Source organism: Passer montanus, unplaced genomic scaffold (assembly GCF_014805655.1).
Source record: "Passer montanus isolate IOZ18808 unplaced genomic scaffold, ASM1480565v1 scaffold120, whole genome shotgun sequence".
Lineage (NCBI taxonomy): Eukaryota > Metazoa > Chordata > Aves > Passeriformes > Passeridae > Passer > Passer montanus.
The window spans coordinates 1283466-1298300 of record NW_024358723.1 but is presented as its reverse complement, the minus strand read 5'-3'; the positions used below and the strand labels follow the sequence as shown (position 1 = coordinate 1298300).

Here is a 14835-nt window from a genome sequence, read left to right as displayed (position 1 = left end):
CAGAAAAGTACAGGTAATGGAAATTGCTTTTTAGAAAAAATGCTCTGCAGCAAGTACAGGAAATCATAAACCAGTGCTGAAATATCAGATTTAGTGGCCATTACTTTTTAATGAAAATATGAATTTCTTTTCAAGAGGAACATTTGTGAAAAGCCTGAATCTGTTTCTACTACTTGAGACATAGTTTAAGGTTCATCTTCAGCATTTCAGGTGTGCTCATGTCCAACTGTTTGGGGTTTGATGGGAGGGTAATGAGCTATTCCAGTGGAATCCACTCAAATAAAAAGCACTGAGTTCTTCCTTCATGGTCAGCATTTTGGTTTATTTGGTGAATGCCTTTTCCTGTAAGCTGGCACAGACATCTCTGTCTGTCCTTTTAAAGGGACTCATCAGGTACAGCCTGGATTGAAGAACAGCAGAACAGTAACAAACTCTGTGATCAAACACCAAGTTCTGAATTTGAAACCCTTAAAACTAAACTGCATTTTTAATTTTATTCTCACTAATATGAGGAATGAACTCTTTGTGCATTCAGCCTTTCCGGTGGCCTGGTGAATGGTTTTGGCTGTATTTTAAAAAAACATTTGATTTCTTCATTTATTTCCTCCCTTTCCTCCAGAAATTCCTGGCACTACTGCAGCCTCCAATTGGTGTTTGCTTGTTGGTGGAGTTAGAGGTGTTAGTGGTTTATTTGGCTTAATTAATCCATGAGCCTTAATTAGAAGGAATTCCTGGGGATGGAGTGTCCTGCCTTGCTTTCCCTGGGAGCTGTGAGGCCGTGACCCAGCTCCCCTGGGGATAAAGGAGACCTGGAAGGGCTTGGGAAGGCCTTGGAGTGTCCCAGGTGACACCTTTGGGTGCCCCAGGGGACACAGAGGGGGCAGGGAGGGGCTGCCCCAGGCCTGGCTCCCATCCCATGGCCCAGGGTGAAGTCAGGGAATGGTTTGGCTTGGAAGGGAATTAAATCCCATCCAGTGCCATGGCAGGGACACCTCCCACTGTCCCAGGCTGCCCCAGCCCCAGTGCCCAGCCTGGCCCTGGGCACTGCCAGGGATTCAGGGGCAGCCACAACTGCTCTGGCAATCCCAGCCCAGCCCCTGCCAGGGAAGAGGAGCAGCCCCAGCTGCCCCAAAGCACTCAGAGCCCTGGCTCCATGGCTGAGCTCCCTTTGCCTCTGGAAGCTGTTCTCCTGCTGGCTGCAGTGAGCTGGGGCCGTGGCTGCCCAGGGTGGAGATTCCCCAGCACGGCTGAGCCGGGGCTGCCACGGCTTTCCCTGCACCCTCCCAAATTTCTCCTTGAGGTTTTGATTCTTTGGGGGATTGATGCTGCTGTCATTGATGGTGGCAGTTACTCCCACTCCATTCCTTGGGATTTTAGAACAGATGGCCAGTCCTTCACCCAGTTTGGCCTTCTCAGAGGTGAATCCAAGTGCTCCTGGGATCAGAGTGCCCCTGGAGTGTGGGCAGTGAGAGGGGAGCTGCAGCCCCTGTTCCATACCCGGGGGTCCCTCCCGTTCCTCTCTCTGCTGGCTCAGCCCTTGTTCCATTCCAGATCCCAGGGGGATTTTCCCCTCCTTGGTTCCTGGGTGGATCCAGGGTTATCCTGGGGCAGGAGGGTGTGGGAAGGGACCCCCAAGGATCATGGAGTCCAACTCCTGACCCTGCACAGGACACCCCAACAATCCCACCCTGTGCCTCAGAGCCTTGTCCAAGTGCTCTGGCAGGAATTTGGGGAATTAACCTAAAACCATCCTGATTGTGGAGAGCCTTCCACTGAGGCAGAGCTCCTGGTACAGTAACACAGCACTCAGAATGCAGCACAGCTCACTCTGAAAAATCCCGTGTCCCAAATAAAACCAATGAGTTGCTCATGTTCTGTTGGTAGGATCTATAAAAATAAAATCATTTCTAAGGGCTCACACTTTTACCCTTTTACCTGTGCTGGGTTTTGGTTGCAGGTGCTGGAAGCATTTGCTGGGCGCCTGATTAAGGTGGGAGTTTTGTCCAGGAGGGATATTCCCAGCCTGACCAAATACCAGATCATCCTGGCAAGGGATCAGTACAGGAAGAACCCCTCTGCACAAAATGCAGTAAGTTCTTTATTTATTTCATGCTATTAAAGTGGTGAATAAATAGGAATAATCCATTGTTACAATATTTCCGGAGACATTTTAAGTAGATTTCTGTTTTTAGCTGTGGAATAAAATAGAATCACAGCACAGTTTGGGATGGAAGGGATCTTTAAGATCATTTATGAAATGTATTTATCTATTTTAAGATCATTTATGAAAAATATTCCTAATTGTTCCACATTTCTGGATGCCAATATGGAAGAGTTAAGGAAAAGATCAAGCATTCCATTTAAATGAAATTGCTTTAAGAATTACATTGTAATCACTGACAGCCAAGTTTTCATTTTCCCCTCAAAGGTAAATTCCTGCTCCTGTTTTTTGGTAAATGGAATGGTCAAATTTTGTAAACTTCAAGAAAATTGCCTAAAAAAAGACTGTGTATCTCAAAAAGAGCAATGGGAAATCTCCCTCACTGTAAACAAGGAAATTTTCCTGACTTAATTTCATGGCCGGGGTGGATGTGCCAGAAATCCCTGGCTTTCCCAAATGCTGATGGCTCAGCTGTCAGAGTCTGAGGGTTGATGAGCTAATTTTGGGAGATGATAGAGGTGTTTTGGAGAGTATTTTGGAGGTGGAAGAGGATTGCCTTCACTGAGCATTGTGCAGTCTGTCCCCTGAGGGCCCTGATGGACAGACTGCTCCCTGAACATCACTTTGGGGTTGCTCTGCTCCTCAGGTGTCACTCTGGCTTTGGGCAGGAATTGCAGTGGGATTCCTGCTCCTCAGCACTTCCTAACTCCATCAGAACTTGCTTTGCTCCCCCAGGGAATCCATCAGGGCGTCATTGAAGGAGACTTTGCCCTTTGCATCAGTCTGTACCACGGGTACGAGCTGCTGCTGCAGATGGGAATCCGCTCCTTATTCATCTACCTGTGGGGAATCATGGATGGATCCAAAGGTGAAATCTCCTCAGGAGCCTCCTTCCTTTCAGCTCCACTCTTCTCCTTCCATTTGCCTCACTGTGTGGCTGGGTTGGCACAAAACACCTTAAAGAATGAGGAGCTGCAGGTGGATTTGGTGTTTTGTTCCCCTTATTCACAGAATCACAGAATGACCAGGCTGGGAGAGACCTCCAGGACCATCGAGTCCAACCCAACCCTGGCCCCCAGAGCCACATCCAGGCTTTGTTAAACACCCCCAGGGATGGTGACTGCACCACCTCCCCGGGCAGCCATTCCAGAGCTTTATCACCTTTCTGTAAAAACCTTTCCTGATATCCAGCCTGAATTCCCTTGGCCCAGCTGCAGGCTGTGTGCTCTGGGTGTGTCAGTGCCTGGAGACAGAGCCCAGCCCAGCTGAGCACAGGCACCTTTCAGGAGCTGTGCAGGGTGAGGAGGGCACCCCTGAGTCTCCTTTCCTCCAGGGGAGCACCCCCAGCTCCCTCAGGGCTTCCTCTCAGGGTTGGTGTTCCCAGCCCCTCTCCAGCCTTGTCCCCTCTGGATGTGCTTGAGCCTCTCAAAGTCCTTCTCAACCTGAGGGTCCAGAGCTGGGCACAGTGAGGTTTGCTAAAGGCAGAGTCTGGGAAAGGAAATGGAATCCTGAGGTGTTCCAACTCTCTCCAAAGGGCTCTCCCGCACCAAGAGCGAGCTGGGGCGCAACGGGGACTTCATGGAGCTCTACCAGCAGCTCCAGGACATGTTCTCAGACTCTGCTGTGGCTCCTGAGGGTGGAAGTGCTGGCAAGAGCACAACAGGTCAGGATTCCTCCCTCAAGGACAGAACATTCCTGTTTAAAAGTTGTGCTGCACTGGCTGCTGCTCTTTATTCCAGACTGAATTCCCAATGTTCTGTCTCTCCCTCCCTCTCACTCTTCCCTCACTGGTTTTAGCTACTTTCAAGGAAGTTTGCCATGTTTGAAGTTTTTAATTTGCTCTAAAATGAAGGTAAAAATACACCTATTTCACTCTAAGTCTTTTGCAATATAACTCTAACAAAAGTTACGGCACTTTCTCAAAAGCTGGGTTTAACAAATGTTCTTCTTTCAGTAGTTTATTGTTTTGTTTGGAACCAATATCTAAATATCACGATCAGGATTTGGATCTGACTCAGATAATTACAGTGGGAGAAATGAAGTTCACTGAACCTTCCTGCTTGTTGCAGGTTTATTTACATCTTTCGTGACTTTATTTCCTTTCCAGCATTGGGAAAGAAAAAGGAATTCATCTACAGCCATCCAAAATTAAAGAAATTGGAGGAGATTGTAATAGAACACTTCAGATCCTGGAAACAGGGAGGTTCTGGTGAGTGCCAACAGCTCAGAGGAAAACCTGGGGATGGAAACAAGGAATATCCCCCTGACTGATTTCCTCCTTTATGCTGCTTTATTGCTTTGATTGTTTGTGCATCTTCCCCTCTAGAAACTTCACCATAAGATTTCTGTAAGATAGGACTTCCTATAAATTCTCATTATTAATTTGATATAAACTGCTCTAACAGCTGAGTCAGGGATAGGGAACTCATTCCTGGGGCTACCATGTTCCCTGCTGATCCTGTCCCAGTTTGTCCTGGCAGCCTCTCCTCAGGGCCCTGCTGCAGAGTTCCATGAACACATTTAAGGACTTTAAGCATAAAAGTTCTGATATCCAGCCTGAGGATAAGAATTAACAACTCTGAGGCATCACTTGGAAGTTCAGACCCTTCAGTTACATTCACCTGTCCCTCATTCTTTTTCATCTTGATGAAGACATCATTCAGATCTCTTTGGTTTTGGGATGTTTCAGCTTCTTGATTCCAGCCTTTGGGATGATTACATGAGTAATAATAACATTTGTTTTGCATCTTGTTCACTTTCTATCTTGCCTGTTTGGATCTTTGTGCTCTGTGGAGTTCTGATAATTTCTGACCTCTGCTTCCTTTTTTTTTTTTTTTTTTCTTTCTCTCTTGGATGCCCTGTTCTCAGCAAACCTTTGACATGACTGATGTTTTCTGCTAGGCAACTTTGTTTCCCAGTTCTGTGTTTGTAACTTTAGGATATGTCCCAATGCATTTAATGCAGTTCACTCCTTTTCTCCCCTTCCCATTCAGAGTTCTTTCTGTCCTCCCAACCTCCCTCTCTCCTTTTGCCTTCACTTTAAAAACCCTACATTTGAGATGGAAGGGAGGGAATTCATGCCCAAAGTCTCCAGCCATACCTGGAACAGCCGCAGCCCTTTCTGTTCCATTCATTGCCCCTGGATCCCTGGCAGTGCCCAAGGCCAGGCTGGACACTGGGGCTTGGAGCAGCCTGGCACAGTGGGAGGTGTCCCTGCCATGGCGAATGGGATTGGATTAAGGTCCCTTTCCATCCCAAACCAGTCTGGGATTCTGGGATTCTGGTTTTGTTGTCCTGAGAGTCCTGAAACGGAGACGACGGCATCGTGAACTTCATTCCAAAGCACTTCCCATCCAACCCCAGCTTTTCAAAGTGGCTTTGGTAAGGGTGCCTCAGATAAAGACATTCTCATTCTCCATGAGCATGAGAGCATGCTTTGATCCAAAGAGGAATTTTAGGGATGTGGATCTTGGAGCATTTTCTGCTCATTTTCTCTTCCCATTGAGTGAGACGAGAGCTGTGAACGTGTAACTTGTGAGGGGTGCCCCGTCCTTTCTTACTGATAATTCTACTAAAACCTGGCATTTTCAAATGCAGCAGGTGAGGAGAAGAGCGAGGGCTCCCCTGGGGACACGAGGGTGATGATCTTCTCCTCGTTCCGGGACAGCGTGCAGGAGATTGCCGAGATGCTGGCGCGCCTCAGCCCGGCCGTGCGGGCCATGACCTTCGTGGGGCACTCCTCGGGCAAGAGCACCAAGGGCTTCACCCAGAAGGAGCAGCTGGAGGTGAGGCTTGGACTAGGAATTAGTGATCAGCAGCAGAAATTGTGCAAATAACTCCAGGAGTATGGGCTGGGTGGAAGTGGCTGAGCTGTGTCGCTGGTAAATCCCTGCGGAGTCCAGTGGTGTCCAGAGGATCCAAAATTATATTGCCTGAACAAAATAGACCAATAGTTTAAATATTTATATATAAATATAATTTAAATTATTATAATTTATATATTTACATTATATTAACGACTGCTAAATTTAGAGGTCAAAAATCTGGGGAAATTTGCAAATACGTGCTGTGGGAATTTTATTTTTCTTCTAGGTAGGAAAGATGAGATCTAGCATTAAATTCTGATCTAGCAAAGCTAAAAGAAAGACAAACCCTAAAATATTTAATTGCTAAGTTGGGAGGATCAGTTTACCATTTTTATATGGTTGGAGACAGAATAAGGTGGGCTTTTTCCCTTTATTTTATACTGAAAGAGTGACCATGCTGATGCTGGTCACACTGGGGTGTGGTGTTTGATCGCAAGGTAGCAGCTGGGAAATTTAAAAAGACAAAATTTGTCATTTTAGAATTGTCTTGGTTTGAAAAGCCAGGTGTCTGCTGAGGAGGGCAGGAGCCTCCCCTGAAATGGAAAATGTAAAACCCCTCCTTACAAATTATTATAATTTTGAAATTGAGGGACTCTCAGGCAAAGATGTGGGAGCAGGAATAACAGTTCTTTATTAGGGAAAAAAATTGATTAAAAGGAGCATCTCCCCATGGGATGCTGGAATTGGATCAGCCCTGCAGGGACACTCAGTGGCCATGGACAGCAGAGATCTCCTGGAGGGAGGATTGGCTGTGGGAGAGATAAAGAAAAAACTGCCCCATGGACAGAGAGAACTGCCCAGCTCTGACAGATCTCAACCCAGCACAAGAATCCAAATCAGTTTTCCTGGCTGAGCTGCTAAATCCCCTGGTTGATGCTTTGTTTGCGTAGATGGGGACAAGTGAAGAGATGTGAATCTTGACTCCATGTTTCAGAAGGCTGGTTTATTATCTTATGATATATATTATATTAAAATACTATATTAAAACTATACTAAAAGAATGGAGAGAAGAGGATTCGTCAGAAGGCTAGAAGGAACAGGAATGGAATGAATAACAAAGGCTGGTGACTGAGTCTGAGCCAGCTGACTGTGATTGGCCATTAATTAGAAACAACCACCGTGCCCCAATCACAGCTGCACCCGTTGCATTCCACAGCAGCACACAGTTATTGTTTACATTTCTTTCCTGAGGCTCCTCAGCTCCTCAGGAGAAGAAATCCCAGCAAAGGATTTCACATAAAACACCATCAATAAGGTTTTTCACCGTGTCACTCACAGTGCCATTCCCGCCGTCCCCGCAGGTGGTGCGGCGTTTCCGCGAGGGCGGCTACAACACGCTGGTGTCCACGTGCGTGGGCGAGGAGGGGCTGGACATCGGCGAGGTGGATCTGATCGTGTGCTTCGACGCGCAGCGCAGCCCCGTGCGCCTGGTGCAGCGCATGGGCCGCGCCGGCCGCCGGCGCCGCGGCCGCATCGTCGTCATCCTGGCGCAGGGCCGCGAGGAGAGGGTGAGTGGGGCCGGCCGGGCAGGGGGGCACGCTGCCTGCTCTTACTTGTGTCCCAGGCAGCCTCTCCTGCGCTCGGGTAAGTGTGGGCGTTCCAGCTGTGGGTTTCTCTGGGTGTGGGATGAAGGCATTTCAACAGTAACTCGTGTTCACACTCAGGTGTTTATCGTTTCTTATCATAAAACAGCCTCACTGCTGTGAGTTCAGCACCTTTGCATCAGAAGGCACAAAATGGCCAACAATCTCTTATTCCAAGGTCTTTTAAGACTAAACTGTCAAATTAACTGACACCCAGATTGTTTTCCCTTTTAACCCAATAACTGATCCCACAGAGCCCCAGTGCGGACTTTTCTGCCCAGTTACAAAATGCCACCCAAACCCATGAAGAAGAAGGAAGAAGAAGCATGAAGAAGAAACTCGGGATGACACCCTGTGCCCTCCATCTTGCTTCCATCCACATCCTCCACTAAAAATCCCAAAACCTTCATATCTCATCAAGTGATACACCTACATTACTCTCTATACTCTATTTCACACTTTTGTGGATTCTGGTCTATCTTGAAGTCTAGGAAACTTTCTCCATGAATGAGGGTCAGAGTCGGTGCTCCCCTGGGGGTCAGGGCACCCCAGAGCAGACAGATAAATATTCCCAGTGCCCTGGGTTTCCACAGGTAAGTGTTCAGGCAGAGCAGTCGATGCCACACACCCCACACTCGCCACAGCTAGCTCAGCCAAGAGAGGCAGAAGGGCCTTTTGTAGGACAAATTCCAGCCAAGGTTTGTTCCAGCACACCAAGGGGAAATGAGGGACATAAGACCTGGCCATGTGGTGTGCACAAGGTTGAGGATGGGAGGGCATGGGGTGGCACAAAGGGCAGGCAAAGGGCACTGCCCTACAGGGAGGACAGGGCCAGCCACCAGGGATTCCACAACCAGTGAGGGAACAGGGGAAGGAGAAACCACCAGAATTTGGGACATAGGGGGAAGGGAACTGGGATGGATCGTGGTGTTGTGCAAGTCTCCATGGGGAAGTTCTTTCTGTCTGCCTAGGTGGGGAAAACTCTGTGGTGGGTCTTTCCATGGCAGTGCCCTGGGGATTTGCCTGAGGGGGAAGGATTCAGAGGATTCCACACTCAGGGAGCATCCCAGCCCAGACACCCCAACAACCCCACCCTGGGCATCCCTGGCAGTGCTGTCCCAATGCTCCTGGAGCTCTGGCAGCCCCAGGGCTGTGCCCATTCCCTGGGGAGCCTGGGCAGTGCCAGCACCCTCTGGAGAAGAGCCTTTCCTGAGCTCCAGCCTGAGCCTGCCCTGGCTCAGCTCCAGCCCTTTCCTGGGTCCTGTCCCTGTCCCAGGGAGCAGGGATTGGAGCTGTCCCTTGGGACAAAGCTGCAGCCCCCAGGCAGCCTCTGCTCAGCCTCTTCTTTCACTGTTACAGGAATCTCCAGCACAGAACCCTGGAGAGATTTGGGTTGGATGGGACCTGAAAGATCCTCCAGTTCTGCCCTTGCCATGGCAGGGACACCTCCCACTGTCCCAGGGTGTCCCAGTGTCCAGCCTGGCCTTGGGCACTGCCAGGGATCCAGGGGCAGCCACAGCTGCTCTGGCAATTCCAGCCCAGCCAGCAATTCCCAGTTCCCAATCTCCCACCCATCCCTGCCCTCTGGCACTGGGAGCCATTCCCTGTGTCCTGTCCCTCCATGCCTTGTCCCCAGTCCCTCTGCAGCTCTCCTGGAGCCCCTTCAGGCCCTGCCAGGGGCTCTGAGCTCTCCCTGGAGCCTTCTCCTCTCCAGGGAACATTCCCAGCTCTCCCAGCCTGCCATGTCACCAAGTATTGAACTGTGATTCCAGGGCTTTCCGAGGGTGCAGAGGGAGGTGTGGGGTGGGGTGTGGAGCGGGGGGAGCACTGGGAGTGCTGGTGCTGGCACTGGCTGCTCAGGCCGGTGCTTACGGGGCCGGTGACGCCACTGGCACCCAGAGCTGGCTTTAGTGGCCGCGCTCTTGCGTGTGAGCAGGAGGAGATCAGCTTAGGTGCAAATCCACTTTGGCTGGGCTCCTGCAGCCCAGCGCTCAGGCAGAGCATAATTAATCATCTCTGAGTACAGACTGTCCCTTGGGACAGCCGTGTCCCACTGGGGTGTGCTGGGAGCCGGGGGATCCCAGCCCAGGCTCACCCTTGGGGTGGGCTTGGACAGGGCAGGATTTGGGCAGCACAGGCTGGGCACTCCCTGCTGCCATCACCAGTGAAAGGAGCTGCAAACCAATACATCCAGGATCTGTGTAAATCAATTGTAAAGCTGAAATTTCAGATTCTTGGTGTTATTTCTTTATTCCAGTCAGTGCTGTAGCTCTGCTTGGGATTTGCGGATGGCAGGGATTTCATTCTGAATGAGACTGCAAAGAATCCTCCCTGGGAGGAAAAAAGTTTCCCCTTTGAAGAGATGAGAGTTAAAAATGATAAACCTGAGTGGAGCTTGTGAATAGATACTTTCTCGTGCTGCTTACGGAGGCTGGTTACTGCTGAAAGCTCTGCTCTGGAATGGGATATAAACCAGTCCCTTAAGTTCCTTGGAGCTTCACTTAAGTAGCTGGATTACTGTGTTGTCCACATTTTCTCAGATATCTTTGAAGCAGAACCTCCCCCCAGGTAGAACAGTCATTGTATACTTTTTATTTTTATTTTGAGGTCAGGAAATAAGTTTAATTGCAAACCAATATTGTCTTTGTGGGTTTGTTTGGTTTTTCTTGAGGATGTCTTTTGGGGTTGTTGTTGGGGTTTTTAAGTTCAGCAGAACTGGAAGGAGACTCAATGTGGAGGTTCTTCCTCATCACTTAATCTTACAGCTAAATAATTAATGTCCATATATTAATTTATGGAATTTGTTTGGTGGGGGGAGGGGTTGTGTGTTTTTTTTTCACTTTGTTTTAGTTTTGGGATTTTTTTTTTTGTTTTGCTTGCTTTAGTTTTGGGGCTGTTTTTAATCAAACCACTTCAGGTCAATCACAAAGCTTTAGAAGATGTTTGATTGGGAGAAAGGGGTCAGTGCAGGTCTGGCAGCGTGACGTTGGCAGGAATTTCTGTCAGCTCAGTGTTTGTTCCCAGGGCAGCCTCTCCACGTGGCAGCTCCCGTGAGCCCCAGGCTTGGGGTGTCCCCTGGAGCTGCTCAGCCCAGGAAGCACAGGGGAGGGAAAAGCCAGGGGAGTCACAACTCTGTGATGCTGCCAATTTGGTAACACCACGTTTTTCTGCCATAAGAACACGGGTTTGACTGTTCTAGGATTAAAAAGTTGTTTTATTGAATGCCTGAGGGGTTTATCAGAGCTGGCTGTGGACCTCTTCCAGTTTTATTCAGGGAATTTTTTTTTTATTTTATTTATTTTTGCTCCCTGAAATCCTCTCTGTCAGGTGGCAGCTGCCCCCCTGGGGCACTCAGGGTCTCAAGGGGCTCAGGGAGGAGCAGAGCACAAAACCTCCTTGGAGGAGGCCCCAGTTTCTCTCCTCACATTCCCCAGCTTTGCCATGGTTTCTCTGTTGCACAATGAAATGGAGTGTAATTAAAAGGACTCAGGCACTCATGACATCAACAAATCATCTTAGGCCTTTTTTTTTGCTTGAGCTCCTTTCCCTGTTTCTGGTGTAATCTAATTTACATCATCCCTGTATCAGTGACAGCTTGTAACTTCCCCCAGGCGAGGGCTGTGCTCCTTTCTCACTCTCCAGTGCTGTGCCTGCTTCTGGTCCATTAAAAAACCCCAAACCAAACAGCACCTGGCTGAGGGAACAGGAAGTGGTGAGAAACCCACAGACACTGAGGCGTTCTTTTGGTTTTGATCAAATGCTGTGAAGAAACCAATCAATCAGCAGATGATTTATCTGTTTGCCTTCTCTTTCAGACCTACAACCAAAGCCAGTGTAACAAAAGGAGCATCCACAAAGCCATTTCAGGGAACAAAACCCTTCATTTCTACCAGCACAGCCCACGGATGGTTCCGGAAGGCATCAATCCCAAAGTGCACAAAATGTTCATCACTGCTGAAAAGCAGGAGCAGAGCACCTCGGGGCTGCTCTCCAAAAAGAGGAGATGCAGTTCCCTGCAGCACAAATCTGCTCTCTCTGCCTGTGTCACTGGTAAGAGGATTATGGTGTTTGAGCACCTCCAGCCCTCCCTGCCGCGGGCTTGGGGCTCTCAGGGTCACTCTGGCAGCTCAGACACTGCCCAGGGCTTCTCCTGGGCATCCTCACAGCTCTGCCCTTCACATCCACATCCTGAGTCAGCCTCGGCTCATCCTCCTCCACGGAGTCACTCACTGCAAGTCAGAAACTGCAGCTGCACGCAGAGGAGTTTCTGTGTGCAGAAATGTTCAAATGTTCATCCCAAAATCTCAGAATCCCAGACTGCTCCAACCCTGTCCAGCCTGGCCTGGGACACTCCCAGGGATGGGGCAGCCACAGCTGCTCTGGACAGTGTGGCTTTGTAAATGTAATAAAACAGAAATGTTTGAAAACCGAAGGATTTTGATGTGAGGAAAAGGAGAAATGAAGAGTAGGATATTTATGAACTGTGCAGCCTCTCTTGGAGGAAAATTGGGAAAATTCTCTTGGAGGCTTTTTAGCTGAGGCAGTTCAATGGCATGGGAATGCTCAGGAAACTGAACACTATCCTAAGATAGGAAAAAAGAGCTATTTTTTTAATAAATACTTGGGAATTTTCCTGCTCTATCTCTTTATTAATGCTTTCTGTAAAGACCAAGAGCAACTTCTTGAAAGAAGAAACTCGAAGCCTTGAGAAAGTTCCTATTTCTGATTAAACAGACACAGCTGCTGAAAAACAGAGCCCAACATGGAATGAAAATAATCATTTTATAGCATTTGTTGGTCTGTCCTAGAAAAGAGAAACGAGCAGGGAGGGCATAAAGGAAACGATAATGCTGGGAATGTTCCTGCTGTGGGAGCAGCACGGGCTGGAATTGCCCAGTGCCCTCTGTGTGAGCCACGTGGGCAGCTGCCAGGGCTGGGCTCTGGCTCCCCAAAGGGACCAGGGCTGAGCAGCCAACCATGGTAGCCACCCCTCAGTCCTCAGGGTGGCCAGGATTCAGTCCCCATGGTAGCCACCCCTCAGTCCTCAGGGTGGCCAGGATTCAGTCCCCATGGTAGCCACCCCTCAGTCCCCAGGGTGGCCAGGGCTGAGTCCCCAAAGTGACCAATGTTTGAGTCCCCAGGGTGGGGAGGGCTGATGTACTGAAGGTGGCCAGGGCTGAATCCCCAGGGTGGCCAGGATTCAGTCCCCATGGTAGCCACCCCTCAGTCCCCAGGGTGGCCAGGATTCAGTCCCCAGGGTGGCCACCCCTCAGACCCCAATGGTGGCCAGGGCTCCGTGCCCTCCCTGCTGCCCTGTGCAGGTCACTGAGCACCACCCTTGTGTGGAATCCCCCTCATTTTTGGGTGAACCAAGGGCTGCTCCTGGTTTTAGTGACCCTCAGGATAAAGCTCCAAAGAGGACAAAGAAAGGAGTTGACTTTTTCGCATTTTCTCTTCATTTTACTGCCTGTTTCCACGATAAAAAATGGGTAAAGCTGGCAGCAGTGGGTGAGCTGGGTGTGTTCTTATCTCTGCTCTCACTTTGTTGTTGAGGTCCAGTTCGTCCTCAGGTTTCTCTGTGGCAGAAATTGAGCTGTCAAGGGCTGAGTTAGCACGGGAATTTCAAGCATTCTCCTTGTTTTCTTGTCAAAATAAATACAATCAAGGCATCATTTAGGTTGGAAAACTGTGAGTCCATTGAGTCCAACCATTCCCCAGCAGTGCCCAGACCACCACTGCCCCGTGTCCCCAAGTGCCACACGCACAGGGCTTTAATCCCTCCAGGGATGGGAGCTCCACCCCTGCCCTGGGCAGTTCCAAGGCCTGACCTCCCTCTCCATGAAGAAATTCCTCCTCATGTCCAACCTGAACCCTCCCTGGCACAGCTTGAGGCTTTTCCTCTGGTCCTGTCACTCATTACCTGAAAATATACACATTTCCTGTTCTTAATTTGATCCAATTTCTGTTAATTTTACTTCACTTCAAAACCTCATCCATAACTTTTGTGTGTCAGCCCCAGAAGGATCCAATATCTTGTGCTGCCCCATCATTAACCAAGTGTGTCCTGCAGTTTTCAGAGCTCTCCTTCAAAAAGTGCAGCAAAAAATCCCTTTAATTCATCAGCCTCTTATATAACTTCTTATATTTTAATGTTCTTTTTTCTCTCTCTCTGAGTTTTGGGTTTTGTTTTGTTGTTTTGTTTTGTTTTCTTTAAGAGTTTGCTGAAGTGACGAGCATGTTGATATTGTTGTTTCTGGGAGCTGAATCTCATTTCAAGCTGTCAGTAATTCCTTTTTCTTTTTGCTTTTGTCCAGATGAAATCTCATTTACTTAATTCTTCTGCTGGTTCTCCACAATTCTTCTGCTCCCTCATTTCAGGTGGATCAATTCTGAGTCGTCAATAACCGTGGATTTTGTTTGATTTTACAATTTCACATTATTTCTATAATTGCTGGCTTTATCCTAGTGATAATTGGTTTGATCTTTTTAAGATCACCAACACCTGCTTTGGGGTTTGAGCACCTGCTCTGTGGGGTTTTCCTGCCTTTCCAGTTGCCTGTGGCTAATTCTTGCTCTCTTGCCACTTCAAGAACAATGACAATGCATTAGTTCTGGAGAAAAACAAGGAAAATAACATGGATGATCTGAGTTCTGTGCTTGTGTTTGGTAGGGCCTGGCGTCCCTAACCCGGAATGTTCTGGAGGATAATTTCCCATGGGACAGCACCAGCTGCTTCCCATGGAGGGGAGAGGCTGTGCCAGGGACTGCAGGACGTGCTGACTCCCAGCCCTGATCCAAACAGCCTTATCAGCCTCCTGAGGATGGGAATGTTCTCCTGTGCTCCCATTCCCTGGTGGCAGCACTCGTGTTTGTCCAGGTCCCTCTTTCGTGTGTTTGGAAAATGTTCTGGGCAACCACAATCCTCCCCAGCAGGGAGCCCAGAGCTCTGGGAAGCATCTGTTCCCAGGTGGTGCCAGCTGCTGCAGGGCTCCTTGCCTGGCAGGGTTGCACCACGGCTCACCTGGGCTGATATCACAGGTTCATCTTGTCTCTGTCCCACGAGCTGGAACAGCACTGAAGTCATTGTTGTTCCCAGCGTGTCCTGCTGGGGCTGGCTGGAACAGGTCCTCAGGAACAGGGAATGGGCACAGCCTGAGGCTGTCAGAGCTCCAGGAGGGGTTGGACAGCGCTGCCAGGGATGCCCAGGGTGGGGTTGTTTGGGGGT

General features: G+C 49.1%; 1 protein-coding gene across 3 annotated transcripts in view; it reads left to right on the top strand.

Moving 5' to 3' along the window:
- The window catches only part of FANCM (FA complementation group M), a 57641-nt gene that overhangs the window by 21749 nt on the left and 21057 nt on the right, over positions 1 to 14835 (top strand). For 2 of the 3 annotated variants that reach the window (XM_039698122.1, XM_039698124.1), the window contains 7 exons: positions 1958 to 2089; positions 2897 to 3029; positions 3696 to 3824; positions 4269 to 4370; positions 5759 to 5946; positions 7329 to 7535; positions 11426 to 11660. In XM_039698122.1, coding sequence (XP_039554056.1) covers positions 1958 to 2089; positions 2897 to 3029; positions 3696 to 3824; positions 4269 to 4370; positions 5759 to 5946; positions 7329 to 7535; positions 11426 to 11660 — 1126 coding nt within the window. The remainder of the gene's footprint in view (positions 1 to 1957; positions 2090 to 2896; positions 3030 to 3695; positions 3825 to 4268; positions 4371 to 5758; positions 5947 to 7328; positions 7536 to 11425; positions 11661 to 14835) is intronic. The other variant, XM_039698123.1, reaches the window with a different exon arrangement.